This window comes from Xenopus laevis, chromosome 8L (genome assembly GCF_017654675.1).
Source record: "Xenopus laevis strain J_2021 chromosome 8L, Xenopus_laevis_v10.1, whole genome shotgun sequence".
In the NCBI taxonomy this organism is placed as follows: domain Eukaryota; kingdom Metazoa; phylum Chordata; class Amphibia; order Anura; family Pipidae; genus Xenopus; species Xenopus laevis.
In genome coordinates this window covers 86,264,105-86,284,486 of record NC_054385.1, presented here as the reverse complement: position 1 = coordinate 86,284,486, position 20,382 = coordinate 86,264,105, and the positions used below count along the sequence as shown (strand labels likewise).

At 37.5% G+C, this 20,382-nt stretch overlaps 1 protein-coding gene across 1 annotated transcript in view; it reads right to left on the bottom strand.

Moving 5' to 3' along the window:
• Positions 1–3,573: 3,573 nt before the first annotated feature.
• The window catches only part of samd4a.L (sterile alpha motif domain containing 4A L homeolog), a 71,995-nt gene continuing 55,186 nt past the window's right edge, over positions 3,574–20,382 (bottom strand). Inside the window, exons 5-13 of the mRNA XM_018230523.2 lie at positions 19,250–19,359; positions 15,439–15,525; positions 14,900–15,188; positions 14,108–14,193; positions 12,727–12,845; positions 11,130–11,358; positions 6,972–7,098; positions 5,637–5,720; positions 3,574–5,072 (exon numbers count right to left, since the gene is read on the bottom strand). Of these exons, the coding sequence (XP_018086012.1) occupies positions 5,044–5,072; positions 5,637–5,720; positions 6,972–7,098; positions 11,130–11,358; positions 12,727–12,845; positions 14,108–14,193; positions 14,900–15,188; positions 15,439–15,525; positions 19,250–19,359 (1,160 nt within the window). The 3' untranslated portion in view covers positions 3,574–5,043. The remainder of the gene's footprint in view (positions 5,073–5,636; positions 5,721–6,971; positions 7,099–11,129; positions 11,359–12,726; positions 12,846–14,107; positions 14,194–14,899; positions 15,189–15,438; positions 15,526–19,249; positions 19,360–20,382) is intronic.

Below are 20,382 nucleotides of genomic sequence, written 5' to 3'. Positions count from 1 at the left end.
TAATGCAAGCATTTATTAATCTAGACTTGCAAAGCACCCAATCTATTTCAATCCCATTAACTTCAGAAAGAAAAGTCAAGCGAAAGAGATCCATAGAGCACACCAATACCAATGCCACACGGATTACATTAATATAAACCACAATGGTAAATAAAGCACCATAGATAAGGCAAAATATCATCTTGTAAGAATCTTGAAAAGCCAGCAGAGACGTCATGGCACACACATAGCTTTCCGTGGCGGCAGTTACACAGTGAATAGGGGTGGGGGGAACGCACATGTGAAACAGAACTCACTCCGAACTTTGATGAATGTATAAAAACAGTTCCATTAGATGAGAGCAAATACACAAAGTAAGAAAGGCACTGCCATTTTCAACAGAACTTCACAGCTTCCTGCAGCAACTCTTTATTTTCTCTATACATTAATCACCTTTATGTAGAATTCAAGACCTGCAATCAATACAGGGGACGCTACAATTTTAACACTTTTACTGTATGGGACAAGGGGGGTTAATGTATCGAAACGGTGTTCCTTTTGCATTTTTAACACTGACCAGGTAGAGACACAAATATATATATATATATCTACAAAATAACCATTATTAAAGGTTTACATTAAACTGTATGGTAGTTAATGAGAAGTTATTTTATGGTTACCAGCCATAGCACATTATTATGAAACATACACAAAAGAATATATTTATGTTCAGATTCTAAGATAAACAAGGTAAGGAATAAATAGAACATTTTAACTGATGAATAATTTCCTCATATAGCATCAGAGGAATGTGTTTCTTCCCATAGTTCTTTGTTGCACATAATACACACTTTATTATGGCAAAACAAAAAAAATATATATATTTTTACACGTCTGCTTATTTCAACTATTATCATGTAACACTGACAAAGTACTTCATCTCCAACTTCCCACAACCACATGTGTTCAGCTCTCTCCCAAAGTCTTACAATATTAAGTTCAAAACGTACCTTAGCACCTCATTATGATTCAGTTATAACAAGTTCCATGAATTGATTTTCAGTTTTTATGCAGAATAAGTGTGTACTGTACATGGTGCACTGGGTCAGGAGTGGATGCAGGAAATCTCTATTTACTTTAAAGGGGGAATTTACTAAAATTTATATTAGACATACTAAAAGGGTAACGTTTTATTAGTTGCAAAAGTTGCATCAGGTCTAGTAAACCTCAGCATCCAGTCTGATGTTTGCATTCAAACAAGTAGATGCTACATGCTGATTGGTTGGTATGAGTTACAGAACCTAGTGCAAACTCCTGTGTGCGAATTTTTGCTCCCCCCCCCTTGAGAGGTTTTTGGATGTGGCCTGACATCAATTGGAGGACCAGCATTGATGCAACTGGGTTTTTTTCATCTGCAGATTTGAATGTGCATTTGATCAAGAAATGTACCTGCTATAGGTTACCATACCTGGTGCAAAATGTGCAACTTGTATTACATTACCCCCTTATTCTACAGCTCTCCAGTTTGACTCTAACAAGGAAAATATTTGCATGAGAGAATAGAATACAAGAAGGATAGGACAGGTAAAATCATAAAATATCTTGTCTCTAGTTCACTTTCTGATTTCAAATGACATTTTAGATGTCAGTTCGAAAAGCAGTAGAATAAAAAGTTACTGTATACATTATGGGAAAATAAACCAAAACAAGCAAACACAAGGTACTTTAGATCACTGCTGCGGTTCACAGCACTACACATTAAAGGGGAATTAAAGCCCTGCAAATGTTATGCTTACTGTATGCTGCACAAAGGGGCAGATTCACTAACTTCGAGTGAAGGATTCGAATGAAAAAATTCGAATTTCAAAGTATTTTTTGGGTACTTCGACCATCGAATTGGTTAAATTCGTTCGAATTCGAACGAAATCGAACGATTCGAAGTAAAAATCGTTCGACTATTCGACCATTCGATAGTCGAAGTACTTTCCCTTTAAAAAAAACTTCGACCTCCTACTTCGGCAGATAAAACCTACCGAAGTCAATGTTAGCCTATGGGGAAGGTCCCCATAGGCTGGCTAACCTTCTTTTGATCGAAGGATTTTCCTTCGATCGTTGGATTAAAATCGTTCGAATCGTTCGATTCGAAGGATTTAATCGTTCGATCGAACGAAAAATCCTTCGATCGATCGATCACAGGATTAGCGCTAAATCCTTCGACTTCGATATTCGAAGTCGAAGGATTTCAATTCGAGGGTCGAATTTCGAAGTATTTTTAACTTCGAAATTCGACCCTTAGTAAATCTGCCCCTTAGTGTTTCATCTGAGTGGGCCTCTTGTAGCAGGATAAAATGCCCTTCATGCTCAGAGTCTGTGCCACAATCTGTAGGCCAAATAAAAACCCATTTGATGCCTGTTTTAGGCCACTTCTGTGGCACAGACCTAAAGAAAGCATGGAAAAATAATCATTTACATGCTTCTAAAATTAAAGGTGTGATCCAATCATATTTTATAGCTGTCAATTTTTAAAAAAATGGCAAAACCTTACTGTTCCTGGAGGGTTCCAACTCATATCTTTCCAGTAAAGGCATTATATAATCTCACTGCACCTACCAACTTTGCCCTTTAAATGGGTACAGTTTTGAAAAAGCAGCTGTACATATTCTGATCAAGTTTCTGCAATATTCCCAATTAAGCCTTCTGCATACCTGTGTTCTATACGTTCCGACTGCATACATATAAAATCAAACAAGTTCTCACAGCTGTACAGAGCACCAGCCTCCATTAGCTTTCAATTAAATCACAGTACACTGCAAGTTTGATGCCACTCCAAGCTTGCTCAGTTTCACAGTTAGAATTCAATGGGCATTTCCAAGTGCTCTGCTCCGCTGTAAGACCAAGCATTCAATTTTACAAACAGAGATTTTACTACAGCAGTCACCAATTTTGAAAACTGTTCATTTTTAAAGAGGAATTTGAGGATATAGAGAACATCACTCCTTGGTGTATTTTAAAAATGGATTCTTCCCTGCACAGATCACTGCAACATTGGTTTTAGTGCTAATGTAATGTGAAGATCTGATAAGCTTACCTATCAATATTTTAAAGATATGATTTTAAAACTTGCATAGGATTAGGATTCCCAACCCAACAGCACTAACAACATCCCTATGCTACATGCCTTGGTTGAAGAGAATGTTGCATGGTTCTTAGGAACCAGAGCATTTTGGCTATGTTCTCTCATTATTAATCGGCCACACAGCTTGCCGATTTCATATACAGTCAGCACTAAAAAGATAAGGCAGAACAAAAACAAAAATACTATGTAGATAATCTGTAAGACTTTTAAATTCCCTTTTAATGTGAAGTGAAAAACTTTACTGTATAAACAATGAAGCCATAATTATGGCCCTCCAGCTTTTGTTAATCTCTGATCCCAGCATTCTGCTACTGTACACAAAGCTGGATGGCCATATACTTGACTTTGGTGAAGTCTGAATAAATTATATTATGGAAAGGTCTGAATAATTAAGCTTTATACAAAGCAAACATCAATTCTCAACATCCACTCAAGATAAGTGCCATATCCTATTTTGCACTGGAGTACTCACAAAGCCTCCAAAATGCATTAGGCATGAATACTTTCACAAAATAACTTTGGGTACTTTGTTTAAAGTACAGATACAACCGAACAGGCATTTTTTTTTGTGCATTGGCATTGTTTTTTTAAATCTAAAATGTAGAAATGCAAATTAGGGTTCAAGATCCGGTCTGATATTTTGTAAAAAAGTCACCTGAATCCAGTAATTATGGATTCAGTGTATGCCTAATTAAAAGTTAGTTTAACTTATAGGTGGTTTGTTGTGGTTTTTTTTTTTAATGACTTGCAATGCCAAATGCAGCATTTGGGTTAACCTATGCTCAGAAACAGATACTTTTTTTTTATTATACAAAACCTCTCATACTCTTCATTCCCTCCATTCTTTTTTCACCTCCATTTTCCTTTCTTAGACTTCCATTAGAACATTTTCAACACCTTTCAAAACATTTCTTCAATATATGGTCAAGAATGACTAAATGGTGTCAAGGGCTTTACAAACATGGACACCGATTTCAGGGAAGACTTGCTTAGGCTGGTCACACACAGCTACGTGAATCGAAATTAAAAGATCTGTGGCCATTCCAGTCACACACGAACATGGTAGCCAAATGGCAGAGATCACATTGTTAGTTGGGCTGAATGAACAGATCACAGGGAGGCCCATCAGCCAACCCCAATCCAAATCTGATTGTTCACAGTACATCTGTTTGGCAAAAAAAACAAGCAGACTGGCTAAATGAATGGCCAGTGGGTCTGCAGCTTAAAGCATAGAACAGTTTGGGGAGGAGTGGCCACCCTGTGCCAAAGTCTTGCTAGTAACCTTTAGTAACCACCCTCATACAATGTTATGGCTGGTACAAATTGCAAACCGGCTGCTAATAAACTCTTCCTCATCCCCCAATTAACTCCTATAATTAAGCTAATGAAGGTTTACCGGAATTATTTATGCACCCATAACAGTTGTATCCATGTAAACATAAATAAAGTTAATAGGCGGGAAGGGATTAACTGAAACAGTCCAAAACACCCTTAATTTGAGTGAAGTAAGCAACACAAAGCATTAACCCCCCCTTTTTTTGTTCTTTTGGTCACACATGCTGGTAAAACCACCAGAATGGGACAAAAGCGTATAGATATGGCCGTTCCTTTACAAGAATAAGATAATTTAATGGTTTCCTTGAACACTCTGCATTTCATTCAGGAAAACGATTCTAGCTAAAAGCACTTTTTTTGTTTGTTTGAATTTTTATATATAAAATAACAAATATTCATTTTTGTGATCCATTTGCAAGCACAGCTTATGCTTTCACAATATATCAACTTTTTTTTTTAATCTCCTTCTAAAATAAACAAATAAAAAGGCAAATTGTGTGTTTGGCGTATCCGGGAGTGGGGTGATGATTCCTGACACTGCACCTGCAGTTCTCTGTGTCACGCCCAGCGCTTTCACAAGGTACCTTCAGCTTCTAGATTGTTGAAGTCCTGTCAACCCCATCTGTAGAAATGAAAGGGAGACCAGACTGTAACAAGTCATGTCAGCCTAATACGTGGCCCTCTGAGTGCAGGTCAGCTATGATATCTATCCTCCTCTGAAAGATAAAGCTGCTGGGGATGCTTCAATGGTCAATGGGCATTTGAAACTGTTGAGCAGTAAGTAAAGCCTTTTATCTCAATAATCAATCCCTTTAATCTCACAGGGTAGTATGGAAAAATATTTTCCCTTAAATCTCTTTTTCGATAAATTGTGATTAGCTTTTTTGCCAATGTTATGCTTTTTTGCTGTAGCCATGTAAAGGCTTAAGAGAATGGAAACATGCTGGGTATAAAAACTTGTTTTGTTATTAAACCAATGCTTCTTTCAGCAACCGTCTCGCATATCACTACAATTCTAACATATGCAGGACAAAAAGCTTTCAATTAGTGTTCTTTCCAAACCAAATGCTTCCTGTTAAAGTAGTTACAACTTGTTCTAACATCAGATGACACTTGTTTTCTTCACCTACAGTCTGCCTCTACCCAGATCTTTTGTGTACCCAGAGCCTATTTCTGATTTGCTTACCACCCAAGGCATGTTCCGTCATACTCAGACACAAGGATTCCAGCCTATTATTGATATCTGGCTCTGTCACTGGTACCTGGAAATCTGAAAGACAAAATACATTTTTGATTAAAAAGTGCTGGAAAAAAAAAAAAAACACCACTTGAGGCACCAAAACAGAATATGACATAATCCACCCTCTCTCTAGGCTACAAGAGAATCCTAAAAAAACTGCAGTTGTATGTAGTAGTAGTGTATATTTGTCAATTTTATAATTAAATGTATTACCTTTCCTATTGGTTTTAACATCATGGGTCAGTGTCAGCTGTCTCACAATGAGATTTTTCATTTTGTCGTATCACTGTGACATTTCAGCCTATATAGCATGCCTACATACATACTTGCAAATTACACTTGGTCAATACATTTATTATAGTTGTAAAGTACAGGTTCTGCTTCTCTTAGAGTCTCCATGCAAAGAAACTCAAAAAATCCTAAACATAACTTTTTCACCCTTCTCATATTGCTCTGTTACGCACTGTAAGCAGTGACTAACACAGTGAAGTAGACACCTAGAGAAAGCAACAACTTGAAAAAGTCCAGGTGGAACCAGGCCAAGAAGCACCCCTGAATACTGCCACCAAAGTAACAAAGATATGAGAATGAGTAAGTGTATGATACCCTTATCTACATTCCTTGTTCACACCTGTAACATCTACTGTATATTGTTTGCACCCCTAATGCTCAGAACTGTTCACACATCAGACCCAGATGAAAGTGCTCACACCTGTTCACATACAAACAGCATGAAGGGCCCCAGCATTGTGTCACTGTATGTAGAACAGTATAAACTGTTCATCTTAGAGTGGTCCTGATAGGTTTCCCTGTCTCCTGCTGTATTCTGCCTGCCCTATGCTCCCTGTGTGTGCCATACTCAGCCAAGCCTATTTTGAGTGTGCCATACTCTGCTTAACCTATGCTACTTGCAGGACATGAGCCTGGTAGGAGGAGGAGGCATATGGATATAGGGGTATATTTTAATATGACTTACATTTTTCACTTATGAGTGATATCCCAGCAGTGAGCACTAACCATATGGTTTTTTGGTGTGCTTCCACCACTAATGTCGACAAGCTCTTAAATGTTCTTATGGTAGCATGGGTGCGGCTCAAACTGGGTGTGGTTTAAAACAGGGAGTGGCCAACACTGGCTACCCATTATCGACCCTCTACCACTAATGCCAGAAAAAATCAAGCCCTTGGTAATACAGAAGTTAGACAGCACTGCCCTAAGAGGTACTGAACCATGGGAACATATGACTTGAACATGCATAGAATGTAGACATGAGTGCTTTACCTGGCTGTTGAAACATCAGCATTGTTTGTGGAGAGGTATGGACAGGCAGGGAACGAGTCCTCTGTACAGAGCTGTGTGATCGGCTTGGCATACTGTTACTTCCTCCAGGGTTTGCAAACCACAGATTCTAGTTAAATAGGTAAAAAAACATGAACAATGAAGAAAACATGCATATTGCTATTATAATGTACACTTCTATTTTTCAGATGTGATCATAAAAGCAAGTGGATATATTCTCAAATATGTAACAGTTCAGATGATTCGATAAGTCCCTTAAACTGGATGTTCATCTTTGAACAGCCTATGCAACAAAATGCATGCCTCTGAATGATCTTCATTCTTTAACACAACCTGCTCTCAAGAGATATGCCAGTGAATCATCTACAAAGTTTCTCTTTTTCACCCCATCTGGCTGTTTCTCCTGCAGCAAACCACATTCATTCTAAATTGCATATCTCTAATACGACTTGCTGCCATGAGCCAATCAGATGAATGATATGCAAATGAAGCTGGGAAGGAAGGGCATGTGCACTAGTACTTCACTTCTGTTCTTACTTCTCTGGCTTCCAGCACACCGACACAGGCAGAGGGCTAGCGACCCCCTACCTGAGGTGGAAGAGACATTCTGTATAGATAATGCCCTGTAATTGAATTGTTTAACTCTATGGTGCTTTAAAGAAATTATATGAGAAGGGGTACATAGTTAATTAATATTCTTAGTTTAACCCTCTTTATCTGTAAATATTAGCTAAAAGCTGCTTTTGGGGGGAAAAAACAACTCATTATTTTGCTCATATCAAACAAAGGTATACACTATCCCTTTAAATAAATAAAGTGTTCCAAACTAGATTTACCTATACTAGATGTTCCAACCTTAATTTTAAAGCACTTGGTCGTATATTACAAGGGGTGAAAAGAAAGTTTACTGGCTGGAAACAGCACGACTGTGACTGATGATCCATTTGAAACCAAGCAAAAGTTCACCACTATATCTTGGCATAAGCTAATGTGCTGCCTTAATGAATTTTGTAAGGGCAAGGGGTATTTTAATAGCTGGCTGGGGGGTGGCCCATGTAAGGTTGGAAAAGAGGACATTAAAGGGGATGTAAAGGCAAAAAAAACAAAATCACATTTTTACTTTCTTAATGAAAAAAAAATCCATCTCCAATATACTTTAATTAAAAAATGAGTACTGTTTTTATAAGAAACCTGACTGCATGCAATGAAATTCCCCTAAGTTTTACTTGCTCTGACTGCTGTGGATAGGAAACTTCTGATGGTCCCTAACTGCTCTGCAGGAAAATGATCTTACTTTCAAACAGCAGGGGGAGCCCCCCCACCTTACTTCACAGAACTGAAGCAGCTTTGTTTGTTTGCCTGTAGAGCCAGTGGCGTAACTACCGGGGGAGCAGGGGGTGTGATTGGGCCAGGGCCCGCACCCCCTCAGGGCCCGCCAGTAGATTGCGCGCCACTGAGTTTTTTACTAATTGCGGCTATACGGAGGGGGGCGGGGGCCCGGCTACACGTCGCGCGCCAGGGCCCGCCCCCCTCTAGTTACACTACTGTGTAGAGCAGCAGGTGACCGTGTAGAGATTTGTTTCTACAGACCCAGTGAAGTCTGTATATTCTTATTATTAATCAGTCTTGCTGTATCGGCTTCTATGGCAGAAATTATTTGACTTGTGCGGTTATAATAATTTATGACGATCCCTAAGCTTAACCTCCCAACAGACGCTCAGACCACACTGAGCATGAGCGTAGTCCTGGTCTTGCAAAGATGTTTAACATAATTACCAAATAATGACCCACTGTGGCCAACTTTGAAAGCATAAATCATTTGTTTTATTAGGCTTCTGGTGCAGTAAGTTCATGTTTATGTTTAGTATACAAAATACAGCATTTCCGGAATTATTCTATTTTAGACTTTAGCTCCCCTTTACTGTCACATCTCATTTGCCTGTATGCTGTTTAGGAAAGTGTGCTGGGGTCTTGGGTTTTACTTTCAACAAGATATGTATAAAAGGCACAAAGATTACCCTAGGTGCAGTTACTCATAGCAACCAATGTGATGTTTGCTTTTAAACAAGTGACCAATAATTGCTATCAGCAGATTGGTTGCTATAGCTGACTAGACGTGTAGCAAAAACTGCACCTTACATAACCCACCTCAGAGCAGGGCTTCTGTCATAAGTCTAACTGCCCATAAATGTACCAAATATAATTAAATTAGAGAATACACCCTGCACAACTATAAGTGGATGCGCAACACACAAGGGATTCCAAATCCCCCCAAAAAATATGGGTAATATATTCAGCTCACACTGAATATATTACCCATATTTACCAAATATACACTGCACTCCTCAATGATCATTTCATATTTCTGGAATGATGGCAACTGTGCTGCTGTCCTTCAAGTCAAACCAGCCCTTGTAACAGTTTTAAGCTTTGTATCCGTCCTGACTTTGTCCACCCTAAATGGGAGGGCTGTTAGGAGGACGCTGATTTGGTACGTTATGCATCTGTTCAGCCCCTTCACAGTAGCCTGAAAGCTCCCACAATTACGGGCGTCTAGAGTGATTTTTGCTTGCTCTACTGATTACTCTATAACTGAATGATGGCACAGGATGTGTTGGCGCTTTATAAATAGTCAGTATCAATAAGCAGCAGAGTGCAACGCCTGTAGAATTTTCCAAGCTTAAATGCACCTGGCTTGTTCCTTTTTCACGTCTAACTTTCCACATCCCTTTTCAGTACCTCTCCACAGAGACGAGGGAAAACAGGAAATGCCTGCAGTCTGTTCTCACTACTTCGTTTTTTTCCCCCTCTCTAAAAGGATCCAGACTTGTGGAAAAAAATAGAACTGAGTTAGGTAATATAGAGAACAAGAATGGAGAGCTGTAGTATGGGGAGGAGGATTTGCGGTAATTTAGGGTTATGCATGCCATCATTTAACCCTAGCATGTTTGTAGATCAGGAAAATATGGCCTAGCATAATTGGATACAGCGAAATCTGTGTTATATTGTCTCTCAAACTCCAAAGCTTCCAGCTACTGTTCAGAAATGTAGGGAGATAAGAGACTCGGCTCTGAGACAAAGGCCACAATTTACTGCTTGGTGGTACTGCCAATCAGCTTCTAATCAAGTGCTAAATCCTTTAGCTGGTGTTTATCCATCAAGCTGCCATAGCAGAAGCTAGGCCAATCTCCTAAATCCTATCTTTTGGTGTTTTAAGAAAATGACCTCCCTGAGTTTTGGAATTAAAAACAAAAAAGTATGTTTTAGCAGGGAATTAATGCACAGTATTGTTATAGTTTGGTAAAAGGAATGTAAGCTATTACAGCCAGTCTACAACGGACTATACAAACTCCACATTCCCCAGACATTTCTCTTCACTACAGGCTTTTAAATAGCCACCCCACAGCATAACCATCATACAAGTGACAAACAGACTGTGCCTCTATCAGTGCCTTTGTCTCTATGTAAAGTATTTACACTTATTTTGTTAATTTCTGTACCAAAAGTGCAAAGGACCAGAAAAACTAAAAGCGTTTCATATTCATTTAAATATAACACACTATTAAACTGCATTGGTAAAAATGTTTGATTTGGAAACACTACTATAATTTAAATAAAATAAGATGCTGTTTAGTTGTGGGGCAGCCGTTTCGGCTAAACAGGACAAAAAGGAACTCTGTAATAACTCTGTAAAATACAATGGATTTGTTTCTTACACGGGAAGATAAATAATGAGTTAAATGGCATTCATGGTTCTCTACAGGACTACAGAATGAAAAGCTCTCTTGTATAAAACAGGACATTTGCTGCTAAGAAATGGTTTATTTATAGGTGCTTGATCAGCAGATACAAACTTTCACTTTACCAATAATGTTTTTAATTTTTACTAGTATACGGAGTTAGCCTATTACTGCAGTGTACATCTGAGGCAAAATATTTGACTATGCTAAAAAATGTAAAGGGTTTTAGCAAAATATCTACATCTTAAAGGAACAGAGTATTAAAAAAAAACCTGAAAGCTTGAAAAGTAGCAGTTATCGATGGTAACATTTAGCCAAGTGAAGACAATGATTACTTTGCCTTTACATAAAATATATAGTATTACAATGGACACAAACATTTACAATCATTGTAACCAACCTGTCGACCTTGCTTTAACATGGCAGGATTGCTGACAGAAGCCCTTTGTGGTGCTCCTAGAAGACTGCTTGCACCAAGCAGACTAAGCCGAGTGCTAGGGAGATTTCGGGAAGGGATCTGGAACTGCCTTGGGTTTCTTCTTGCTATTCCTGAACCTACAGATCCAGCTGTTGGTAAGGAGTTGGACTGTCCAAAGCCTCGGCTGCCAATGAGCATATCAACACTAGTCCTGTTAATTACAGAGGCTCAGCAACTTAAAGTACAAAATGGCAAAATTCTATTGATAACAAAAAGCTTTTACTAATGCACAATAAACACTATAACAACAACAAACCGAGTATGCAGCTTTCCTAGTATTTGTCTAACTGAATAACACATGAAAATCTGTTGGCATTTATAATAAAACAATATGAGATAGATATATATATATATATATATATATATATATATATATATATATGTGTGTGTGTGTATATATATATATATATATATATATATATATGTGTATGTTATAAAGCTCAAATACCCTCCCTGGATGGCCACATTCCTGGGTGGTAACAGATAAGGGCAACCGGAACCCATTTCTGGCAGCTGGCAGCCCTAAGTGGCAACACTTGATGGAAAAAAAAATCACCTTTGCAGCAACATTCCAGGTCCAAAGATCCCTGGATGCAATACTAAAAAGCTGGTGAGTTCATGTAGAAATCAGTAGGAGTTGTCCTGACAATATTTAAGCAATTTCGAGTTTTTTTAAATGTTTTTGAGAGTTTATGTAGACTGAAAACTTGCTGCAGTTGCTTTGCTTGTTTTTTATTGATCAAGTTGTTTAGATTCCAGTTTTTTTTTTTTTAATAAATTAGTGCACATTTGAGTTTGGTACGGTTGAGTTTTTTCTACATTGGAATTTGAACATTCACGGCCACCCCGTGTTCTCTATGATAACACTATGTATTGTGGGTGACATCACTGATGAGGAAGCTGAACTCTAACTGTCATCATTCTACTTCAGGTGACAGGCGCACATACAAACAGTTTCTAAGAATTATTATTCCTACCTCTTTAAGTAGCCAAAACGAATTACCTTCAGGTTATTTATTAAAGAGGTCTACTAGAGCTAATGGCATATAGAGACATCAGCTTACTTTGGAGTGACTGTTTTTTGAAGCCAGCTGAACTCATTCTATTTCAATATCACGGTCTTATTTGGTAATGTTCTTCATTCCTACTAAACAGTTGACAAAGAAAAAGCAATCGATGTCTGTCTGCTCAATTTTTCCGCTAAACTAGAGTCTCAGATGCTGGAGTGGAAATGAGGAGATGAATTGTTGGGGAGGGGCGGGGGGGGGGAATACTGCATCCTTTCTAAGGATCTGTTTGTGTAAAATTGAATCAGTGCCTGAAACAATCTCTTCTTAAAAAATATTTTTTTTCTTAGACACAGGAACCCCAGGCCCCAAAGACGGATGCACTGGCATTTAGCAGTAATGAATAACAGAAAAAAAAAACCAAGGTAGAAATAGAGCTGGGTTTCCCAAGAATGGAATCAAATGCAGTCACTAAGGTAACAAGCACTCGGGGAGATCTTAACACAACCTACTTTCTCTGCTGCCGGTATGCAGCGACATCCAGAAGGGACTTCCGAGGGAAAGACCTAAAGAGCTTCTGCACTTGTTGTTTCCATGACAACAATCTCTTCTTCTGTGTCTCCGTAAATGCCTGAGCAAATACATAATTTCATGATATTGGTATTGCACCCATTACAGGAAGAATGCAGAAGAAAATTAATCAGTCACGCATCCTTTTATAAGCAGCTTTCTGCTCATCTTATAATGATTTGGCTCTAGCGCTTGCTCATCCAACTATTTTGTACAAAAGATACAAATGCAGTACATATTACAAAGGGGTGCCCAACCCTGGTCATTTCAGAAGTTACCATCATGGATGATACAGCTTGTGTTGATCAAAGTCAAATTCGCACGCACTCCCTGGCCCTCCTCTGCTACTGAAATCTGGTGCTCAGTCCTCTAGGAAGACGGCCCTCCCATGGATCCAAATGGAAATGACAAACGAGGAACCGGCACACAGAAGTAATGCAAAAGGGGGTTGATACGACTTGTGTGTCATGCCACAAAGGGCTGAAACTCAGCATTATCCATAGTGTTAAATACTGATGCCAGGTACAAGGAAAATACACCCTTTAATTTCCATTTTCGCCATTCAATAAAAAGGACTTGTGCAGAAAATACTTTTTGCCTATTGCTCTTCTTGGTTCTTGCAAGGTAGATATTTAGTTTGTCTTAAAAACTCTGGTTTTGTCCCTTTAATAAACAAACCATGGCATATTAATTTTAATAGACAACAAATCCCATACATATAAATACAGGTATGGGATCCGTTATCCGGAAATCCGTTATCCAGAAAGTTCAGAATTACGGAAAGGCTGTCTCCCATAGACTCCATTATAATCAAATAATCCAAATTTTTTAAAATGATTTCCTTTTTCTCTGTAACAATAAAACAGTACCTTGTACTTGATCCAAACTAAGATATAATTAATCCTTATTGGAGGCCAAACCAGAATATTGGTTTTATTTAATGTTTAAATGATTTTCTAGTAGACTTAAGGTATGAAGACCCAAATTATGGAAAAACCCATTATCCGGAAAACCTCAGGTCCCAAGCATTCTGTATAAAGGGTCCCATATCTGTAATATGCGAAGTAAGATGAAAATGATTATTTGTGATTGTTTTTCTAATATTGAGGTTTATCGTTGCATTTCCTCATTAGACTATCATAGCCAGGCAATCTGCAATGTCTGCATGAGGCATTCTGGGGCTAGAGTTGTACCTCAGATTTGATTTATACCAGAATGAGCACTTTATAGGGGTTACATTTATCAGGAGGGAGCCATTTGGAGTCTCTGTTTATGAAAAGTAAACATTCAAGAAATAATGAGCATATATCATCTGTAACTTACTTCATGGGTGAGGCATTTGTCAATTAACTGCAAGTAAGAACTGATATTTTCTTCATCAGGTCTGGAGACCAAAAGCTGTGTACAGACTGACAAAAAGAGAAAAAAATTAAAATAGTTGTCTATAGCTAAAGATAATTAACAGACATTAAATACAGTGTTTACAGTGTAAACTCCTGTATGTGGGATGTTACAACCACCTTTTGTGCTCTGAAAGCATACATTTCTTTTTCTAACATATGTCTAGAAAATAAAAAACACAAAAAGCCACTTCTAAGCACCTTCTCAGCACATAATGCAATACTGCACTGTGGTGCTGCCATACATATTTTAAGCTCAATTAACACAAATGACATGTTATTATGAAATAAACATGCCCCTAGAAACAATGCAAAGATTCTACTGAAGCAATGGCCATTTAGGTAAATGCATTACCCTATGTACACTGAAATTATGTTATACTAAACATACACTCTGTGACAATGGTTTAAAATGCATTTTGACAATTATTTTAACTGTAAAATAAGTCTGGAAGGAAAAAAAAAAGTTAATCCAGCACTGGTCACCATCCTTCAGGCTTGAGCAGTAGGAAACGAAGACTGAGGTACTGCTGACCAGCACAGGAGGTACATTGTTTTCCCATCAAGCTTTAACATGTTCTTAAATAGCAATATACTGATTATAGGCCCCTCTGTAACAGTCTGTATGTGTCATATCTTTAGATGCAAGGCTTTGTTCTCCTTGCTAGACACCTACCAACATTTGGCGAAGATTAAGAGCAAACAAATGACTCACCTTTACCCATAACTCTTGTAAACTGGCCTGGAAGATCACCTTCAGATAAGGGAACACCTCCACTTTCACTCTCACAACTGCTGATATGATGCTGTTGGATTCCTCCTGAAGCAGAGTCCTTACTGTCAGAAGTTTGGTTTTCAGAAGTCAGCAAAGGTGGCTGAGAATCTGCCTCCCTGTTATGTTCCTCTGTATTGGAGTTTTGTGGAGCGTAAGCTTTAATTGGGGTAAGGATCATTTGATGCAACTCCTGCAGAGGAACGCGTAAATTGCCTCCTTCTAGAACGTCCTGTTGCATAAAGAAAAATTTGAAAACAGTTTTTTTTCAGCGTTAGAGCACTGTGTCCCTCCAACAAGATTTATAGTTACTTATATGTTTTGACACCAGTGGGAGGACTTCAAAGTAATGTACTTCTGCCTTCAATATAAACTACTGTTTACTAAGACACTGAAAAAAAACAATAACTGCAAAAAACATGAAATCTCAACTGACTATTTGATATCGTAGTTACTTCATTCAAGTCATTTGGACAACTTACCCTTTCTAAAGTTCTTAATAGATTATGTCTCTCTTTCAGCTTCAGTATACTGATGACTATTTTGTGCCTTGCACCTTTGGTGACATTCTGTAAAACAACATTAAAACATGACTGTTTCTGGACATTTTCTGACACAGCTCGTCATTATGAACGAGTGCAAGCATTCCGGTTAGATTTAAGCAGACTAATGAAATATAAGAATACACAATACAATTCGAGGCAAATTAAACAGTAATATTTCTTTATGCAAATACTGCCAAGTCTTTATATAGAAGGCTTATTTGTGGACTGGAAATTGGTTTTATCAGCTTCTCTTCTGCAAATAGCCTAAAAGGAAGCTGGAATGTGAAAGTGGTTTTATTTTCTTGTTTAGTGCAATAAATGAATTTTGTTAACTAAAAGAATACTTAAAGAATAAGTATGTCCAGCTCAAGCCCAATTCATTAAGATCATGTTGAAAAAAGGCTGTATGCTGCCTCTATAAGGTGTGTAAAATATGGTTCACTGCATATAATTTGGTGCATTTTTATTTCATTACTTTGATTTTAGGCTCATGTGAAATCCCACCACAAGATTCTGGTGTAAAAGCAGTGATAGCTTGCAAAATGGGGTGTAAAAAAGCCATTTCTCACTGCTGCTTTTTTATATATGCATTTTATACAATATTCACTTCATCTGAATTTATCTAATGAACTTTGAATAGGTTACATCAGGTCTGAGGGGCAAAAAATGATGGTGTACCTTATGAAGTTTGGGCAGCATTAAAGAAATTACACACCTTTATAAATATTCTTTGAAATCAGTGCTTCCAGGCACTGCAATGAATGACATAACATGTAAAGAAAAATACACAGGTTTATAAAAATAGCCCTTATATCATAGCACCTTTTCCACTGTACAATATTATTTTTCACAGACTACATCTTGTACGTAAGGCAGAGTGTAGGTAAAAAGCACACCTAGTCATCCCATGAATACCTTCTGTGGGGCCAGTGTCGGACTGGGACACCAGGGGCCCACCCAAAAACCTTAGACCAGGGGCCCACTCTCAGTACTATTATTCTTCTTCTCCTCACTCAACCTTTATTCTCCTATTCTCTACATACTATAATCTATTATTCCATCTATTTATCCTCTTTGTTCTCAAAGAAATATGAAATGGCCATGAAATAGCCCAAATCTTTAGCAGCACAAGGGCCCCGACACCTGGGCCCACCGGGAGTTTTCCTGGTATCCCGGTGGGCCAGTCCGACACTAGGTGGGGCTACCAGGAGGAAGATTACCACTCCTTATTTACATTTTGTTAATAGATTTTATCCTTCAAAATATGTAATGAATACATTTGTATTACTTTAAATTGCCACGTTATAGGGGTCATTTGCTTACCGACCTGCACAATTTTAGATGCAATTTCCAATACAGCATTTTCTCCCATAATTCCAGCCTCATTGCATCTGTATGGGGGGTGCACATGATTAAGGCCAATACAGTTAAATTCATACATTTGCAATTGCTGATAAGAAGTGTAGTCACTTGCTCTGCGTGGAAATGGCACGTGCACATATTTTTTAAGGCACAAGTTAAATTGTCAATTTGATGAAAAGCACTGCCCTGCATCAATGGTTGCTCTTCCACTAAATTTGAGGAATTAAAGCAATTCCGCCAAGTGCAACTATAAAGAAGTGCAAGGAGCGGCTTTGGACTCAAGTACCTTTTATGAGTGACTGCACCAAACTTTGTATGACAACTGCATTTGCAGTAAGCAAATGACCCCCCAATCAATCTAAGAACTTCTCTTTTATATATTGCTCTATTTGTCTGTCACTAACCCTTTGATTGATTTTTAAGTCATATCAGTTTGTAGCACCACTGCTGTAATGCAAGTTTAAGAACCTGAAAACAAAAAACAAACTTGTACACCATATCCCACAAGAGTAGCAATATAGCATATTTTACCTTATATGAAGCCTCTCATATGTTAGTGTACAAGTTCTTTAATATAATGTTTTAGCCATGTGAAGACATTACCTTTTGCTTGAACATCTTGATATATAAGTAGTATCCACCATATATTTGTTTCCTCTTTGCATTCAGAGACATCAACCTCCCCCTATCTAAGCACCCTAGGCAGTGGCCATCTAGTCTAGTTGTATTATCCAAAAAAACTCCAGCTCCACAAATCAATGCTCAATTCAGCTTGCTCAGCAGAAATTGCTTGGGTTACTTTAGAATGACGATGTACATAGTTGATGCAACCCATGCAACCATATGTGCAGAGTGCAATCAGCGGCACTGGACACACATGCTGGATTAAAGAACGCTAATCTTAGAGCAAGGTGAAATAGAAAAGAACATGACATACGATAAGAGTGAGAAACTTCGTTATTGCAGGGCTATTGAGGATCCAGACATATAACATTTTTGAAAGTACAAAAATTCCTCAAAAAAAATCAGGTTTTAGTTCTCCATTAACAGCTAAGATTTATATTTAAAGGTTATAACACCATCATAGGATTACATCCCTGCTATTCAATATGCCATTATAAATGTCTAAAATAGAACACTGAGCAATCTTCTGCTAATGGCATACCTCCCAACATTTTGGAAATAAAAAGGGGGACAAAAAAGTTGCCATTTGCAGTGTGGCGATTTTTTGAACACGCCCATTTGTGTGGCCACACACCCTAATTACCATGTTAATTTTACAAAATTTGGCAGGTTATGAAAGTTTGAACATATTTCTGTGGTTTTGTTCAGTTATTACAGTTTTGCTAATGAAGGTGAATTGCCCTTTAAGCCGTTATCTTATATTGTTACAATTACTTATTTGCTTATCTCAAAATTGTTACAAAAATATCTTATCTGCAACTGTGGCTGTTCTGGGCTCTCTGCCAAAAGCCAATTAAATTAGAAACATGGTTTCTTTTTCTGCCTCTTCAGTGCAGAGAAAATCGTGACTTTCCAGTACAAACGAGGGACTGCGGTTTGTGCTATCAAAAGAGGGACTGCCCCTCTAAAAAAGGGACAGTTGGGAGGTAAGTAATGGTAAGGTGTCAATGATCGTAGTGAGTATAGTGGAAGCAGGAAAGAGCTAAGTGGAGTGTTCCAAATGAATGATTTATGCTAATTGTGCACCTGTGCTTTATGAAAGTATTGGTGGAAGAACCTCCAATTTGCTTATTAAGGATTGCCAACATGAAGCAGCAGCAAGATTCATGTTCATGGTGTCATATAGCGCCGTCTCTTAGAAATGTGTGCATGGTTTGTTTAATATTAATATAATACAAAAAAGACATGAATATCTTGTAAATTATATCCTTATAAACGGTGACTAGTGATGTCATCAGTTATAAACGGTGAGTAGTGATGTCATTTTTGTTACATGACTCACTAAAACTTGTGTATTATAATAAATAAAGTACAACCTGTCACAAAATATGAGAATATTAGATGTCACCTCAGAGTTCCATGGCCTGTTTTTATTTTGTTTTTATATGGTCATGGAACTCCTCAGTAACTTATAATATCCTAATATTTTACTTTACATATAATAATGATATTGTTTAGGCCTGTTTATTACGATGCACTGTAATATTTCCTGGTGTTTACTAGTGCAATGTTTTACTACTTTACATTATTAAAACACTTATAAACTTATCTGTGCAAGATAACACAGGCAATCAGAGGTTTTCAGAGTCAAAGCAATTTCTAATTCCAATAATATCCTAATGCTCAAGCATATGCATACCTTCACCCTCAATTATTCAAATACAGTGCAACAAATAGCAAAACATAAACATAAAAGACGCACTTGTGCCTCCAGCTGACATTCATTCAGCGACATCATTTCTTCATAGGTCAAATGGGAGAAGAGTGCTGCATACTTGTGTAGACGAAGACTTTTAAGCCAGGCAGGGACATCTGAAATGACATAGGTAACACCATAAGAATTGTCATTAATATTAATAGTATGGAAAATGTAACATCCCCTAAGATGGTTTATTCATAATTAGCACTTTGTAAGGCTATAAATGCACAAGTACGAATAAAGATTAATTAATTTTCACATATCTTGGAGTGCGGGTCTCTTCTGGAATTGTTGTATATATGTGTATATATGTGTGTGTGTGTATATATATATATATATATATATATATATATATATATATATATATATATATATATATATATATATATATATATATATATATATATATATTTGTTGTCTTTTTATTTAATGCATAAGTGATTCTATGTCTGCAAACATGTTAGGTACACTTTATAACTGAAGACAAAATGAATGGATAAAGTGCTAATATCCAGAAGCACAAATAACCACTGTCCATAGCTGATCTGTGTAATGTCAAATTGTAAATTTCATCCACTGCTGCCCCTTGGGGGTGGGTGGATGGCTAATTGGCAGATAAGTAAATAAGAGGTGGCACAAGATCATATACACAACCCTGCGTATGACCAATTCTATAGCAACTGCGGGTGATTGATTAAATAGCTTGTAGAGTCTCTCAGTGTATAGCAACTTTAACACTGCAGGATCAAGATGGCAAGCACCTATTTGCAACTCTGTTATAAAAGTTGCAATGACTTCACTCTGTCAATCTTTGTCAACGAAACAATCACTAGTAATTGAAAACAAAAGAAAGGGGAAACTTGCAAATTTTGCAAAAAACAGACAGAAAAAAAAAGACTCAATATTTTAAAACACCATCCATTAAATAATATATTACACATTATAAGTATATAATACAATTGGAGGTTATAAAATATCTTATGCAATGAAATTCTGAGATGTTCGTGCTTTGTGAGCCTAGCTGAAATATTTCCTTAGAGTGCCACCAGTTACACTGATTATTTACTAGTTTTAATCAGGATTAAATTGAACATGGTACCACCAACTTTCCTTTATATGTCTTCACACAAGATTTA